General features: G+C 40.2%; 2 protein-coding genes across 2 annotated transcripts in view; one reads left to right on the forward strand and one right to left on the reverse strand.

Annotated features, from left to right (window-relative positions):
• The window catches only part of LOC141009020 (catechol O-methyltransferase domain-containing protein 1-like), a 192,352-nt gene that overhangs the window by 82,497 nt on the left and 93,408 nt on the right, over positions 1-16,447 (reverse strand). The gene's annotated exons all lie outside the window — the stretch shown is intronic.
• Positions 2,786-16,447, forward strand: part of lrmda (leucine rich melanocyte differentiation associated) — a 227,138-nt gene continuing 213,476 nt past the window's right edge. The window contains exons 1-2 of the mRNA XM_073481419.1: positions 2,786-3,039; positions 4,446-4,546. Of these exons, the coding sequence (XP_073337520.1) occupies positions 2,998-3,039; positions 4,446-4,546 (143 nt within the window). The 5' untranslated portion in view covers positions 2,786-2,997. The remainder of the gene's footprint in view (positions 3,040-4,445; positions 4,547-16,447) is intronic.

Here is a 16,447-nt window from a genome sequence, read left to right on the forward strand (position 1 = left end):
ACATAAGTGAGAGTCAAATAGACGTGATAATATTTCAATTACACCTATTTCACCTATAGACCTGTAGAAGCAATTTAATGATCACCCAGTGTTATGATATCTTCATCTAGTTATCTCTACTCTCAGGAATGTGAAGATACATATTCCATTTCAACTTGGGTCATTCAAGATCATATTTTTTAACAGTCAGATACATGGAATTAATAATAAAATTCACATTTAGGACAAGATTACACACAAAAACGTATGTGGCTTTACTTTTAATCCTAGAGCTTGACCAAGACACACAAATAGCAGAGCAAACTGCAAAGCAAGAAAACTAAATGTGACTGTGTTCAGGGAGGTTTATTATAAAAACTGTAAGTCACATACTCGTTCAATCAATATAATCAACAGGTCAGTTACAATGTTCACCAAGTTTACCTCCAGTAGTTGTAATGTACACACAAGCCTGTTGACTAAAGATTAAAATAGGTTAAATCTACCTGCTGCCCATACACTACAGTGACATTAAACCATCACTGTTATGCAAAGCAGATGTCAAAGCTCATATCACTCCTACAGATGTCTTCCGCCATGTATACAGTCTGTATGCGTGTTGTTATCCTATATTTCTCTTCACACTCCTTTTAAATAGTCTCTTGGGGACAGTTCAAACTCTCCCAGACTTTAGCATTCAGTAGGTTTGTGATCAGTCACTGAATACAGTGAGTGTCTTGCTCCTGTTTCCACATTTGGTTGCTTTGGAGACGATGTATTGTCTCGTTTTAGACCACATCATTTTAATATTAAAAACATAACTAATGCCTTGGTTGGTTTTGTGGTGTAGTCTGGGCCAAAAACAACCACACAAATAATCACACACACCTTTGCTATTATGTTTAGTCTTAGAACTAATAATACAGATACTGTTTATTTTATGTTACAGGTGGCACTGATAATATAAAATAAGTGATAAGTGCAACCAACAAGTTTAAAGACCAACCATGAAGTCTGACAAGAGCTCTGTCTCAGAATAGATTTTGTTGTAGATAGATCAAACCTAAGAACTTCAGTTATTGGTTTGGACAGTATAAAATACACATATTTCTAAATTTTAAAATACACTTTATCAGGATTTGTGAAGAAATTGTTTAACATCTAGCGTTCCGTGATGATTCTCTGGTTCTTTAATTGTCTATCTCTTATGATATGCTAATCTCTGACTACAACGTCTGCTGTTTCTGCCAGGTGTAACTATCACTGGAAAGTAGAATATCAGCACTTTGCTGATTAAAGAGTTGAACACTTGTGTCAGTTTTGCACATGAATGGCTCCATGGTCAAATTAGCACTACGAAACATGCAACATCTGGTTAGACTTAAAAATAAATATATTTTATAATATTTATAATATGAGATCATGACTTTTGGACTGTAACTATTGTTGTCCAACAGTCGCAGTTTGGTTTAGGCTCCAATACTACTTGGTTGGGTTTTAGGAAAAGATCGTACTTTGGGTTAAAATTACTATGTTCAGTCTCATAACTCACACAATGTAGGTGATATAACTCACATCACCTAACTTAAGGGAGCTAAGTTACGCCATTAACCCCATTTACGTACGCTAACTTATTTATCTCATGTAACTTAAAAACAAATCACTCTTGACTACTGGTCACAAACAGGACACAAAGTCTTGTCTTCGGAGGCAAAGTCTTGTGCATGAACCATCCAGCTACCCTGACCACACAATGATCTGGACTTTTGATGGTTGAGGGGAAACTACAGCCTCAGACACAAGCATGAAAGGCCACCGAGCAGGCAGCTGTGTCTGACGCGTAGAGAGTCAGAACTGGCCCTGACCTCTTCATATCTTACAATCACAGAGGATAGAATAAATGTTTGTTGTGCTAACAGTGCTGAATAATTACATTTAACAAAAAAATCAACACATCGACGTTACACTGAACAACTCAAAGAGCACTTGCCTGCAGTTTAAACCATTTCTTTTGTAGAAACTGGAGAATATCTCAAAACGTGACTAAACTAAACAAATCGTCATGGCTAGCAAATCCTCTGGGGTGAGTGAGAAATGTGCTCGGCAAGGATGAGGTAATGTTTGAAAGTTTTCCCTTCCTCACTCTCTCCCATAAGCCATAGTGACAAGCGAGCAAATGAAACGCACCGATACCTTTAGTAAAATTACAGATTTTCTGAATATTGAATATTTTGAATATTGCAGGAAACATTTGGGATACTTTAAATATGCAACAAAATATACAACAAAGGTCTAGTTGTTTTTAGCCAAATGTTACATATCATATCTTTAACAGAAACTCTGAGCAGAACAGAAGCTTTACTCTAAGTATTTCCAAACCACATGTATTCGGTAAACACGACGAATTCTCTGGAAAAATGAGGATTAACAGCTGAGTTGGCTCTATGTCAGAGGTAAGCCTCTGACATAGAGCAGTGCTGGAACTCTCCTAACAGATCTTAGGCAGCTTCTTCAACTCCAATCGAAAACTTGAATTGAATTTTAAAGATTGTTGATGAAGACTGATGGGAGATGCAAGATATTTAAGTTCTGATGGTTTTATCTGGCTTCAGCCACATGGAAACAGTTTGTCGCACATAAGATCATTTCCTGCGGCAGAGTTTTGATGAAGAGCATTTTGTGATGAAACAGCAGGTTTTGTGAGGGGATGTGACGCTGTCCTCCCACCAGCAGCTCTGACCCTGATCATAACCCTCAGCACTCAGATATGATCTGTATTAAACACTGTGTCCACGTGCTTCCGCACAACAGCAGGTCAGCTGATTGAAACGGCACGCGGAAACTGTAAAGTCAATTGAAAAGCGCCAGTGTAGCTCTCCTGAGCAGCCGGGCTGTATCCGCAGACATTACCTTTTAATGTTGGAAACAGCGTGTTTGTGACGCCAGCAGGACAAACAGCAGGGACAACAGCTCAGATAGCTTATCTTGGATCGACTCAGGCACTCTCGGGAGAAAGCCATGGCTCAGAACGAGACGCTGGTCGCTTTGAATGGAACTCAAGTAAGTTTACTTTCAAAGTGTTTCTGTCGGACTTTGGTCCCGAGTGTTAAATCTACCAGTGAGTGTTTTAATAAAGTGCAGTTGATCCGTGATAAACGTTTAAAGGTTGTGTTTATTTCTTCGACATGGTGTCATGTGACACACTGTTGAGACGGTGCAGTCATGACTTTCAGTTTTGTAGTTCCTCCTGCAGCTGGAGAGGAGAAGCTGCCTCCAAGCTGAGCAGCGTCATGTGTCATGAAGTGCACTCACTCAGTGCATGCTGGGGTTTCAGTATGATAACCGCTGTAAAGCGTATTTAAGATGATTAGCCTTGATGTCTTTGCAACATTAATATCATGGCCAATGGTGGAATGTAATCAAGTACATTTACTCAAATAATGTACACTTTTGAGGTACTTGAGTATTCCCATTTTCTTCATTTCAGAGACAAATACTGCACTTTTTACTCCATTTCATGTATCTGACAGCTTGACTTGTTACTAGATATCAATACAAAATAATTGTTGTATTGAATGTATTATTGTTATTATTATAGATGAATACACCACATTCAGCCTATATTAGCTTCACCTTTACCAGCTGCAACATAGTGATGCTTATAAAGTAAATAAATGTAATAAATGTATAATCCAATAATAAAACAGGCATGCATCAGCTTTATATGGGCCATTTGGCATAAAGAGTACTTTTACTTTTGGTACTTTAAGAATATTGTTAAGCTAATACTTTCTATTAGAGTATTTCCACACTGTGGTGTTGATACTTTTACTTAAAGGGGCACAATGTTGTTTGGGAGATGAAATTCAAAGTCAGAATTTTAGTATTTACAATATTGATGAGGTAATAATACAAACTCAGCACTATTTATTTTTTCCATAAGTAAATAAACAAGCTGTTCTCAGAGGAAAATAAGGTCCCAGAACACTGCTTGAAGCTAGAAAGGTGGCAGGGTCCGCCAACTATAAACAAAACAGTATGAAACTGTGTTGTCCTTTAAGGTCAGTTTTTTTTATTCAGTTTATTCAGACATGAAAACGAAGAGAGTTTCTTTAGGCATAAAAAACATCAGCCAATGAAGCTCTTTCTCCTCTGATTAAAATGTCTTACTGAAAACTACATAGTGCACCTTTAAGTACAATATTTGAGCCGTCTCACCGCTGTGCGTGGCCTCAGTTACAAACGTCTGCTCCTCTGGGTGTTAACAGTGAAACGCTCTCGCTGTGGTGTTAACTGCTAAATTATGTAGCATCCTATATCATTCAAAATTAATTCAAACAGTGCTCCCAAGTCATTATTGTTTTAAAGGTGGGGCATCCTGAAACAGTGTTACATAGCTGTGCTCATGTCGGGGATGCTGTTGTATTTATCTCACAGTTCTCTCTCTGTTTTTTCTTTTCTTAAAGATTTCCTACATTGGACATGACTGTAAATACATCCCAGACTTCCTCGGGGACACGTATGGCAAGCTTGCAAGAAGGCTGGACCTGAGCTTCAATCAGCTCAGGTATGACAGATGCACAGTTCACAAACATGTAATCACCTTGGTGCATATGCTGCCTGTCTGTGTCTCCCTCGCTGCCTGTTACTGGGTGACATGCATCTTTACATCAGGTGCAATTGAATTGGTTCCCCGGGTCTGTAGGTGGTCAGGGTGTCATCAGAACATCAAAGAGCTGAATGAGCGTTATAGACGGGCCGATGCCACGCTGGGGCAGGATAAAAGGCGCGATCGATAAATGTGACATGCTAATTCGGGGGCAAATAGAAGAAAAGATTCCTCTGTCAGGACATGAAGGAACACCTCATGGCAGCCGCTTCAGAGGGGGCTGCCACTTCAACAGCAGGACTAGCACAGTTGATCTGGCAAGTAAAAGAAAGGAGATGATGGTTATGAGGTGCTTTTGTTTCTGAAGCCCTTTCATGACTGTCAGGCCATGAAGCCGTCTGAATAGAGGCAATTTTTGGTTGAAAACTGTTGTCTCGAGGCAGTTGTCTGTGCTGGAGGTGAGGAGTCCTCAATTGAACTGATTGACATCGTGTCACTTTGCAAAATCCACCATTTGCTCTCAGTGCTCAGAACGGCTGTTCGTCAATGGATGAATGAATGAATGAATGAACACACTGCTGAAGTGCCTGTGAGCAAGGCACTGTTAATGTGTGTAAATGTGGATGTGAAACAGATGTTACCAGAAAAAAAACCCCTAAAAAACCCATTAGTACCAGGAAATGTATGGCCTATGACCTACTGACCTAATATTAACTGTTTTCCTGTGTGCGTACAGTCCTGCTTCATATGGGGCTCACTCTTTATCATCACATCGGACGTATAGGCATAAATGTGGTCAGAAGGAAGTCGAGCATTTTTCTTCTTTCATGTTGTCTAGACAAAGCCCGTCTTCTTTAATACTTTAATACTTTGATCGAAACATTTTAATATTGAACAATACTTGAAAAAGCTTTAAAAAAACTCAACCACGCTGTTTCCTTTACTGCAGATATATTAACTGTGTGTACCACTTTTTGTTGTGGTCCTCTGATTGGATAATTTACCCAGCATCTATGCATATCTGTTGTGATGCTCGTTCATATACACCTCATAGCCCTACACCTTGAGCCATATTGTTTTTAAGCTCCTTGTTTTGTATAGGAATATCAGTATGTAGCCTTTGTGAATATGTTGTAAGGGTTATAGTAGTTAGTTCATTAGAGTAGTTATACTCTTTCTGATTCTAATATCATGTGGTTGTTTTGTCTGTGGTCATGTGTTTATGCTTTGTGTGGATCCCAAGAAGAGCAGCTGATGTTCTGCCTCAGCGGCTAATGGGGATCCTAAGAAAATCAAATAAACCTGTTGAAAGGGAAATTAGTAAGTGAGAGTTTTCACTTTCATGAAATTCATGCTGCCGTCCGATGCACCTGTCACACATTCAGTACTGATCAGACATGTTTTAGTGGGATTTGATTGCATGACTGCATAAACAGTTCTTGTGGAGAGGAAAAGAGGCTGAACGCACTGAAGTGCAATCTCAAACCTATCATGTCACCCATCATCTGACCAAAGATTTAGCTTTTTTTCTCTTTAAAATATTTATTTGCGACTATTTGCAGATATCTATAATCTAAACAGTCTAGAAGTTATTGTAATTGTCATCTAAATGTCTCAAGTTGCTAATTGGACTGTAAACAATAACTCCAAAGAGGAAGTCTTGGCCTGCATATCCATCATCTTAGCCGGATATCAGCTGGCTACATCAGAAGCCCCAAAACATTGGTTGTTACCCCCAGAGGCTAAATTGTTGTGACGATGGTAGCCAATGGCTTCCAAGATTTGTGTGTACAGAAATATTTTTCACTTGAAGCTTTGAAAAAGAAATTTGAAATTTGAAATTTGATGATTTCCTTGTTCACTTCCATGACTAGCACAGGTAACCATTGTGTTGTGGTATTTACTGTGTGTAGTGTCAAACAGCTAACAAGTTGTTCATGTCATTGTTAGTTTGCAGCTACTGGTTGACTTTTGAGTAATTGCCCAAATCTGCAATTACCCCCCCCCCCCCCCCCCAAAAAAAAAAAACCAAACCACTAACAACAAATATGTACTTTTATAAATGTATTATATTCTTTACACAGAATGATGCGACCAGATCTTGACTGCTGTATGCATGTTGCAACACACTCGGACAGAGGAACAGTAGATGTCTTGATGTTACCTCAGAGGAAGTGAAAGGCTGTTATGTTTCACAAACAGCCTTATGAAATCTGACTGAAACAACCCTTGTGTGTGTTGCTTTCAGGGAGATCAAGGCCGACATTATGTTTCTCTCCCTTGAACCTGTCACATTAAGGACTTGATGTTTAGAATCAAATATTTATGACTTACGTATTACTAATTCATTATTAATTTTCAGTTTGGCTAATCTCACATGTCAGATATCATTACTAAACTTCAAAGGCTGGTGTGGGCAGAGAAGCGGTGCAGAAGTAATGAAGTAGTACTCGAACCATTTGGGGCTCATATCAGTGGATTATTGATTGATGGTTTGCTAGTGGGCAAAGTGATCTGTTACATAGTGCTTCATCTTTTTCTCCTACAGACACTGTGTCTGAATGGTTCACATTGAAAACCTGTGTAGTAAACTGCTGGCTTTTTTAAAACCGTTTGCATGTTGTGAAGATACTATTACAGACATTTGTAAAATGCTCTAAGGCTGATCCTCACAAGTGAGTCATCTTGATACAATTACTTCCAATGTAAGCGGTATCTCTATTCATTACTGACCCTTAAAGTATGGTCCGACCTATATATCCTCTATTCTCTCTTGAACTCGTTCCATGCTGTGATGGATGTCTGTAGGTGCTCATATGACAACAGTGGGAGGTCATGCTGGGTGGAGCTGTGAAATTCAATAAGCAACGCATCATGTGATAAAGTTATATGCTAACTAAGGCAACACAACCCCCTTGGTGGATTTGATCCACATAAGAATGCAAAGAAACCAGGGAGGCCCCTGACTCTCAGATTAATGGTGGAAAGCTTTTCCTGCTACAAAATTGTAACTTGTAACGTGAGTTTTCTACCGATATCTAATAACCAGTCATTTCCATGCTCATTTCAGTTTGTACTGAAGTGTAACATTTCATTTCATGTGTTTTGTATACTTTCCATCAGTGAAGATCTATAACTTTGATGCTTGGTGCAGGTTCATGTCATCACTACTTTGTCTCCAAGTATCTGCAATGACAGAAAGAAATTAGCACACATCAACTCAGCTTCAAAACATTCAACATTCATTTAGCATCACATTTTCATTGATTGTATTCTAGCTAGTGGGCTTTCCTGCAAGATGACTGTCATGCTGAAAGCAGTTAATTATAAATCATCACAAATCACCTGTCCTTACTGCTGTACGTAAGGTGTGTGCTTTGTGTGTTAGCCGCCAAACGAGTCTGTTGTCGCTGCAGCAGCAGCTCTGTTCTTTGGCTCAGTTTCCTTTATGCTACTGAGTTAGTAGCTGAACAACAGTCTGTCACTGCCGCTGCCACTCACTCCTTCCCTGGTTCAGAGGCTGTCTGCTTTGTGCAACAGAGTTAACTGCTGAACAATAGGCCCGGCTAGCGTTACCTCATGTCTAGCTCCATTGTTTCCCACACAGTCTGCCCAGTTATATTAACGGCCACCAAAGTATATTTAGCAACACATTTTATACAGATACTTTTTTTTTTTATCCGTCCAAGAGAACAACGCCGTCCATGAACGATTAACTAGTGGACAGTCTGCCCTCACTCTCCCGTCTACTGTCAATCACACATGCTGAGAGATCTCTTGATGCGACCTCTTATTTCACATGGGCCTACTTATGCTGTTGTTTTGTACAAGCCGTACCGGGTTGTTGTGATGTCGTTTGGTGCACATTGGTTTTGATTGGCTACATGATTTACAAGCTTCCTCCACACGTGGCTCACCTGCTGTTATGACAATGGAAAAAGCTTACTGCTGACGAAGAAAGCAGATAACGTTGCTGGTAGAGAGAAAGACAGAGGCAAGACACAACTCTTAAAGCAGCTCTGAAGAACGATAGTTCATTTCTGAGTCTCATTCTCAGGTCGTCAAATACTGACTCCCTAAATTTAAGATAACATAACCAAACCAGAACATGGTGTGCCTGTGGAGATGACCACAGCAGATAGTATTAACGCCTACAGCAGTGGCTTAAAAGTCATTTCAGCACACTGGGCCCAGGTGCACTGAGTTACTGCAATTAGCTACCTGCAAGCACAGATTAGACAGAGACACACCTGTGAGATGACACAACAGGACAGAGACACAGCTCTAAGTTGACACCACAGGGGTCATCACACAAAACAGTAACTTAGATTTTTCAGCAGATACTGTATTTTTAAGCATACTGATAAGAGGACCCACCTATAATGCTCCCTATAAGGGAGATTTAAGTAGATTTTATCAAGCCTTATATCACAATAACATAGACATTTATCTCATGCATCAACATTCAGGAATCTACTATCTGACTTTACTCGTCAGACAGTAGAGACATTTGACCTCGTTTCAGTGTCAGCTCCGGCTCAAATCAGGTGTAAACAGATGCACATGTTAGTGAAGCTCAGTGGACTGCCTTCAGCATCATGCACTTCTTCATGCTGCTTGACTCAAATCGAGAGAGAGACATTGCCAGAGTTTGTTGTAGCTAATATGCTTATTTCTGTCACCTCAATTGACAACACTCATCCAGCAGCCTGACAACGAGTCACAGTGAGAAGCAATGTACTCGCACCACCTTTAACTCAGTCCTGTGTGTTCTGGTGTGTGTTGCACATATGTTTATGTTTGTGTGTATGCTTGTGCATGTTTACTTGTGCACAGTGTTTGTGCATCTGTCTCTGTGAGCGTAACTGTGAGTGGCTGGGCAGGTAATGGCAGGATGAAATTATGGTAGCGGGCTGTCACACCCACACCTCTCCCTCTGTGTGCTGCAGTGTCAGCCTGTCTCATCAATGTGTTGAGGAGTGTGGCTCACAGTGAGATTTCTGTCTCAGGACAGGACTGGATAGTGTTGTGTCGTCCACTTTGTTCCAGGTCAGGTGTGTACACAATGCAGTGAGCGGGCATGTGCTGTCACGACATGTCCACTCTGTGACTGGGGTGCACTTTGGGTGCCTGCATCTGTTACATGCAGTGTTTCTGCCCTCAACACATGAGGTTTTTGAGGAGGACACATGTCTGTGAGTCACAGGAGGACAGCCTAACATTGTTAGAGCAGTGATGACCTTTCCTCTCAGATGTGACATGGCATCTTGATGAACAAGTCACACTTGTGCAATGACAGCATTTGTGAAACCTTAAACCTGACCTGAAAGTTAAGCCTGCTCTGTTCTAAGTAGATCTGCATAAGCTATTTAGATCTGCCCATCATGTGTCCTCTGTAACATGAGCTGGTGATTACTGCATGTAAAATATGTTGCAAACAACTGTCACATATTTGCTATGGTTGATCATAATGTTTTTCATTCCAGGTGATCTGATTTTTACAGACCACATCAACTGTTACACAAACACTGTCTACAACAGTACTCTATTTAAGTGTGGTGCTTAAATAGGGTATATGGCAGTGCTCCATTGAATTACATTGTGTTAAATTGTGTTTTGTAATATTTTGTTCACTGTGGCAAAGTATTTGAGAAATGAGTGTCAAAGATCCAAATTGATTGATCAAAAGGTGATCTGACTGTATTATTTGTAAGAGCCAGGTGGCAGTACTATGAGTACTATAGGCCTATATTCAACCTATACTCACTCATATGCAGGGCTAGAATGAAAAGTAGTTATGTGCATTACCTCTTCCAGTGTTTTTCAGTCCTGGTCCTGATGGCCCCCTGTCCCCTAACAAACCTGATTCAAATGAATGGGTTGTTATCAGACTTCAGCAGAGCTTGATGATGAGCTGACTAATGAATCATGTGTGCTGGAGCAGGGAAAACATGTAAAACATGTAGGGCAGGGAGCCCAGGAGCAGGACTGAAGAACAGTCGCAATGTTTACAGGGATAATATTTCTTCATTCGTTGGATGTTTTATCTCTTTTGGTGTGTGTTTGATCCTCCCCCTGTCCTGAAGGTATCTGTGGCCTATTCAGTGCAGTATTTTCCTTAGATGCTGCCATCTTGGGTAAATGGAGAAATGTACGTCACTATGCATTTACGTCACAACAGTGGGCATGTGCAGGAAGAACGCAGTCAGAAAACAATCAGGGTATAACCTTCACATGGGATCATTTTTATTTTAATCGGTCAATGAAAAATCTACCCCTACACCTGCAACTGATTGAAATTTAGTTTGGTTATGGCCTGTTCATTCTGCTTGAGATGTTTATATGGAGCATTTTTATTTTGTTGGGCTTTTAAGCCGTTTATAATTGTAATATTAGGCTCCATGTAAAGACAGCAAGTGAGTCATTTCATTAGAAAACAGTTTCTGACCACATAGATCTTAAGTTAATAAAATATATTATTATTCTTTTATCAGATGAACTCCAGACTCGGACAAAAGACCTTTATGTTGAAATTCAGCCGGGCATTTAAGGGAAACTTCAACCATCATTTGTATCATTACAATGTGGTCAGTCTAAATGAAGAATGGTTAACTTGCCTGCATCTTGCCTGAACTCAGAGCTCCCAGATATTTACTAGCAAAAGTCTCAGGCTGTTGTTTGAACAACAGATTGTACTTTTAATTTTATATACCTGCCATCCGATCATAGCGAAACTGTGAACGCCTTCCCCAGCCACGTGCCCTGACCCGAACCATTTTTGGTTTGCTCGCAGTTATTGGATAAACAAACCTGAATTTTTGTCGCCATCCTAGGAAAAACGTTAGTTTGAGGGAAGAGAGTGGCTTACAAAACTCGGATCAAACTGTCAAACAAGGCAGCGCTGATCCAATATGGATCAAGATTCTGTTACTGCATTGCTTATTTCTCATCTCAAATGCTCTTAGAAACATAATTAGTGTGCTGTTGAGGTGTAATATGACAAAGTTTGTGAAATATTTCCATCTATCCACTGCAAAGACAGCTCGGTTTTATGGAAAGACCGTCTTTCCAGAGGTGCTCCATTTAGGAAAGTGGGTTCCATATTGGACTTTTGCATTGCAGATGAACCTCAGCTACCTGTGTATGTGTTTGTATGTGTGTGCCTATGTGTGTGTCTGAGGGGGTATGTGCTCACCCGGGCTATGTTGGTGATGGCAGGCGTTTTGCATTTTAATGACAAATCAAGTATGCTAACTCGCATTTTAAAACGAAAGTGCTCTAAATGTCGCCTGGCTGTCAAAATGAGATGTAAGCGGTCTGATGAAAAGAGAACAAAGAAGACAAAGTAGGGAGGCCTGGTACACTGAGAAATGAAATAAAACCTTGTATGGCCTGTCAGCTGTGTCATTTTATATTCATATCTAAAGAACATTATAGTATTACTCCGCCGCTCACGCCTCACTCATCTGTCTTTCTTAATTCGTCACAGGAAGCGCACTGTCTTTCAAGTTGCTGCGTGTCAACACGGGAAGGGGCCTGCTAATTGACAAATGAGTGTCACAGACATCAAGTGCTCCTTTTCTATCCAAGCTAGGTAGACTCCGGTTGTTTGATGGTGAGGGGAGGAGGAGGGGTCTGTTATTGGCAGAAGCCCAGTAAGAGGCATTAGACCAGTCCTAGAATGAGAAGTGACAACGGCAAGAGAGCCTGTCATTGTCTTGCCTAAGTGTTCAATCTTCAGAGATGCCGGTATGCAGATAAAGTGTCAGTTAGGAGGAGAGGATATGAAACATTGGCAGTATGAAGTCCTCAAATCACTTACATGGGAGCGTGGAGTGTGTGTGCGTCTGGTAATAGTGGTGGCGTACTCTGTCCTGCTGAGGAAATATATTCCATATCCGATCTATCAGGCCTGTTTAGGCCGACATTCTAGGATAACCTGATCTGTGTCTCATAAATTAGGGAGGATGCAGAGCTCTCCCAGCCCTAAGAGATTTAAACCAGATAGATGAGAGGGACACAGCCTGGCAGGAAATAACTTATTCATATCAAGGACATTGATAGTTTGTATCATTCTATGGTTCTGAAAAAAACCCAACCTTTTTAATTTTCGCAGTTTTTTTTTTTTTAAATGATGTACTCCTGGGAAAGTGATGGGATGACATAGAGCTGTATATGTTATGCATAATGGATGGCTTGTCTTATTCCTCCATCTCTCCAATTTGAGCTTAAATCAGAATTTTCTTTTATATGATTCCTGCAAACACTTTTCTCGCTGTTGAGGACAGTTAATATAGTGCCAACAGAGAGCCCGAGTCACTGAGTCCTCTAGCGGAGAAGTAAAGATGCTCTATTCGTCATTATATTTTGGACACTTTGGGCAGCCTCGACTGTAATGATTTCAGATGGATCATTCAAAGATTACAGCATTGGCCTTTTACACAAAACCTCTCACTGCATCAACTCAATTAAGACAACAATCTTCCAGTGGAACTAAAAGCAAGTTAAAATCTGTTTTCTTTTTCAGAAAAATGGAAAAGTTGTAATGGTTGAAAGCTCCCCCACAAATCAAATCCAAACCTCAGTTTATGGCCTTTTTTATGTTTTGTTTTTGTGTCTTCTGTGTCCAGCAGTGTATTTCCATTTACTAAATTTGCCATTATATACATTTTGCCTGATGGGCAATGAAGTTTGCAAATGAGCTGCATATATGTTAAATGTAGTACATATGCACTAAGGCTAAGTGGAACCACTATGGTGGGAAATGTTTGTTTGAATATACTATGCTTAACATGTAATTTCTGCTGCTACGGGTCCTTCTGTCAAAACTATGAAAAGACATAGTTTGATGGTGTCCTGAAGTTGCGTGGGATCATGTGAGTTGTTGTCTTCTTTGTTGAACAAACACCATTGCCAGCAAAAGTCTGATGAAAAATCTGATGAATTAAAGGATAGGTTCACTCAAAAATGAAAATTCAGTCATTATCTACTCACCCCCATGCTGACAGAAAGTCAGGTGAAGTTTTGTCGTCCGCAAAACCTTTCGGGAGCTTCACAGCAAAACAGCGTTGCAGAATTCTCCTATGCAACTAAAGTAGATGGGGACTTGATTTATCTTGGGGCTTCCAGAGACTAGGGTTACACCGGACAAGCTGTATTAGGCCATTTTACGCTTCTTTCAGTTGTCCCGATCTACTTTAGTTGTTTAGCAGAACGCTACATCACGGTGAACTGCGAAAGTTATAAAAATTTTGGATGAAGATTCCTTCCTCCTGCTCTGCCATATCATCTGATATTTCCCAGGAAGTTATAGCGACCGGTGATCAAATGAAATGCACCATCACCTCAAGCAAAATTACAGATTTCTCTGGACTTGAAAATTGTTGGAAACATTTTTGATAATGTAAGTACACAATTCAATAAAGTCTGTAACTAAGGTCTGGTCATTTTAGACATTTAAATGCAGAAATTTGACATATATTTAACTCCACTTGCATTTGGATTATGAATAAATGACCCATTTGGGGCACATATTGTAAACTACACCTATAAACAGGACCTAATCAGGTCTTCAGTTGGCTCTCAATGAACATTAAAGTAATTAAGTAGGTTTTGAAGAAATGGGAGTTGGGTGGAGGTGAGGTTCACTATGATATATTCTGCTCCACAGCTAAATCCCTACATTCATATGAATCTCATTTGGATCGAACACACTCAAAAACAACCCATGACTCCATAGATTCAGTCAACCATTAGTGCAGGTCTTGATGCTCTGATTTTCAGCTTTATGCTTGATCACTCACACCCATATTACTCGTCTTTTCACAATGGATAGTACATCACACCACATCAGCTTTAAACACCATGACAGTGAGAACAAAGGCAGCTAAATGTATAGGCTGAGTCAAGTCATCACATAATCAAGGTCTTCCATTCTTCTGGTTTTTGCAAGGTTGCTGTGCTTTCTCTCATGGAAAATTCATGGAAGTGAAAATGTTGTTTTTTTTTTACTGTTTTTGTACACTTTCAGGAAGTGGCAATTATTGCCATGGCAACTATTCGGTGACAGTGCGCAACAGTCCTTGATGTTGCCCACAACATTGCAGAAGTCTAAATGTATGCAACAGTGAGTTGTATGTCAGTTCTTTCAAGAGACAGCTGTCAAGAGTGTCAAGCTACCAAAAATAAAAAGTATACTTGGTAGACTAGTAGCAAAAATCTGCTATTTTCCTTTGGAATGGCTTTAAGAGTTTGCCTACATTACATAGTGTTGCTTTAATTGTCCACCGTATAAATTCGCCTCAAAAAACACACCGCGTTTAGGATTTTTTCACTCTAGATTCCGCTATCAAAAGTATCATATGTGGAGGACGCTAGTTGTTAATTATGTCACTGATCAAAACAACGTGCACCAAATGACATCGCAACAACCAGGTGCACTTACAAGTTTGAACAAAACAATGGCATAAGCAGGCCTTCGTTAAATAGGAGAGGTTGCATTACAGTGTGTTTACAGAGAGCCTCTCAGAAAAAAAAAAAAGTATAAAATGCTAAAATGGGTCACCAAATATACTTGGGCCCACTCCAGTAAAGTATATGTGTGGACAACAGTGCTAAACATTTAATAGGCTACATGTATTAGGATATTAGGAGACAGTCTTGGTTTAAGGTGCTCTGCGGGCCCCTCATATGCTTACTGTGGGCCACCAGGCGTCCGCTGGCACGTGTTGGTGACCACTGCTTAAGTCCATGTCTAAATACTTTACAGCTTCCTCTCTGTTTGTGAAAGTCCCAAACTCATTTGTCCCTACTGATGATGTAAACCTTTAAAAACAGGTCACAAAAATGGCTCATTAATTTCTTTAAACAGCTGGCCACTGTAGTTTTACAGAAACATGACTAAAACAGGGGCAGTGAGGGCATTTGTTCGGGACTATTTTCAGTGGTGGATTAAGTCAGATTTGTTGCTCTGAGTATTTACAGTGGCAGGACAGTGTGCGTTGGATTGATTCAAAACAAACTGCAGCACCCATGTTAATGGTAATAAAGGAACATGTCAACCAGTGCAATGGTGTTGTTCACTGATGTGTTTTAAATAGGTTTTGAACAAAGAAGGTCCGTGCTACATCAGGCTCTGGCTGCACAGGATACTTGCTGGTAGGATTAAATCATTGTTGATGGTTTGGTCTTTTTACTGTGCGTGTTGACAACGAAAATATAGAATATTGTCGACTTTATCCTTTCAGCCTGTCGAGCAGCCAGTCTGTTGGCTCTCAGTTGCACATTTCCTTTACCCTCAGTATAACACACGTAGTATAAATCTTTATCTCTCTGTTAAAACACAACAAAAGCCCACTGATGGCAGAGGAACCATCTGTTAATCACTGTCAGGAGCTGCCATCAGCCTTCAAGTGCATTCCTCCTCTCTTCTTCAATATAAGGCCATCTTGTGGTTTTGGATTGTGAATGAAATAGAACATCTTTATGTTCCTTTTGTTCACATTATATATACTGGGCAGTGATGCCATTCCTTTTATGACTGCGTCACATTTTTTATTGTATATCCCAAGACGGATGGCGTGCCACTGACACAGAGATTTACAGGCCTTCAGCTTGCAGTGGCAGAGCTTTAGAAGGGTCTGCTGACATCTAGCCAACACTTTGGAGGAGGAGAATAAAAGCTGACATTTTATTGGCTCCAAGAGAGAGAGAGAGGGAAAGAGAGGAGTTGGGGAGGACGGGGGGGATAGAGGAAAGAAAGGAAAAGAGATTCTGTTTCTCTACTTTATATTTTTCAGTACTGCCAGCTGTCATGGGGACCTTGCTAAAAGGAGGGGATTTATTGGGTATTATTTAGAA

Source organism: Pagrus major, chromosome 15 (genome assembly GCF_040436345.1).
Source record: "Pagrus major chromosome 15, Pma_NU_1.0".
Taxonomy (NCBI): Eukaryota; Metazoa; Chordata; class Actinopteri; order Spariformes; family Sparidae; genus Pagrus; species Pagrus major.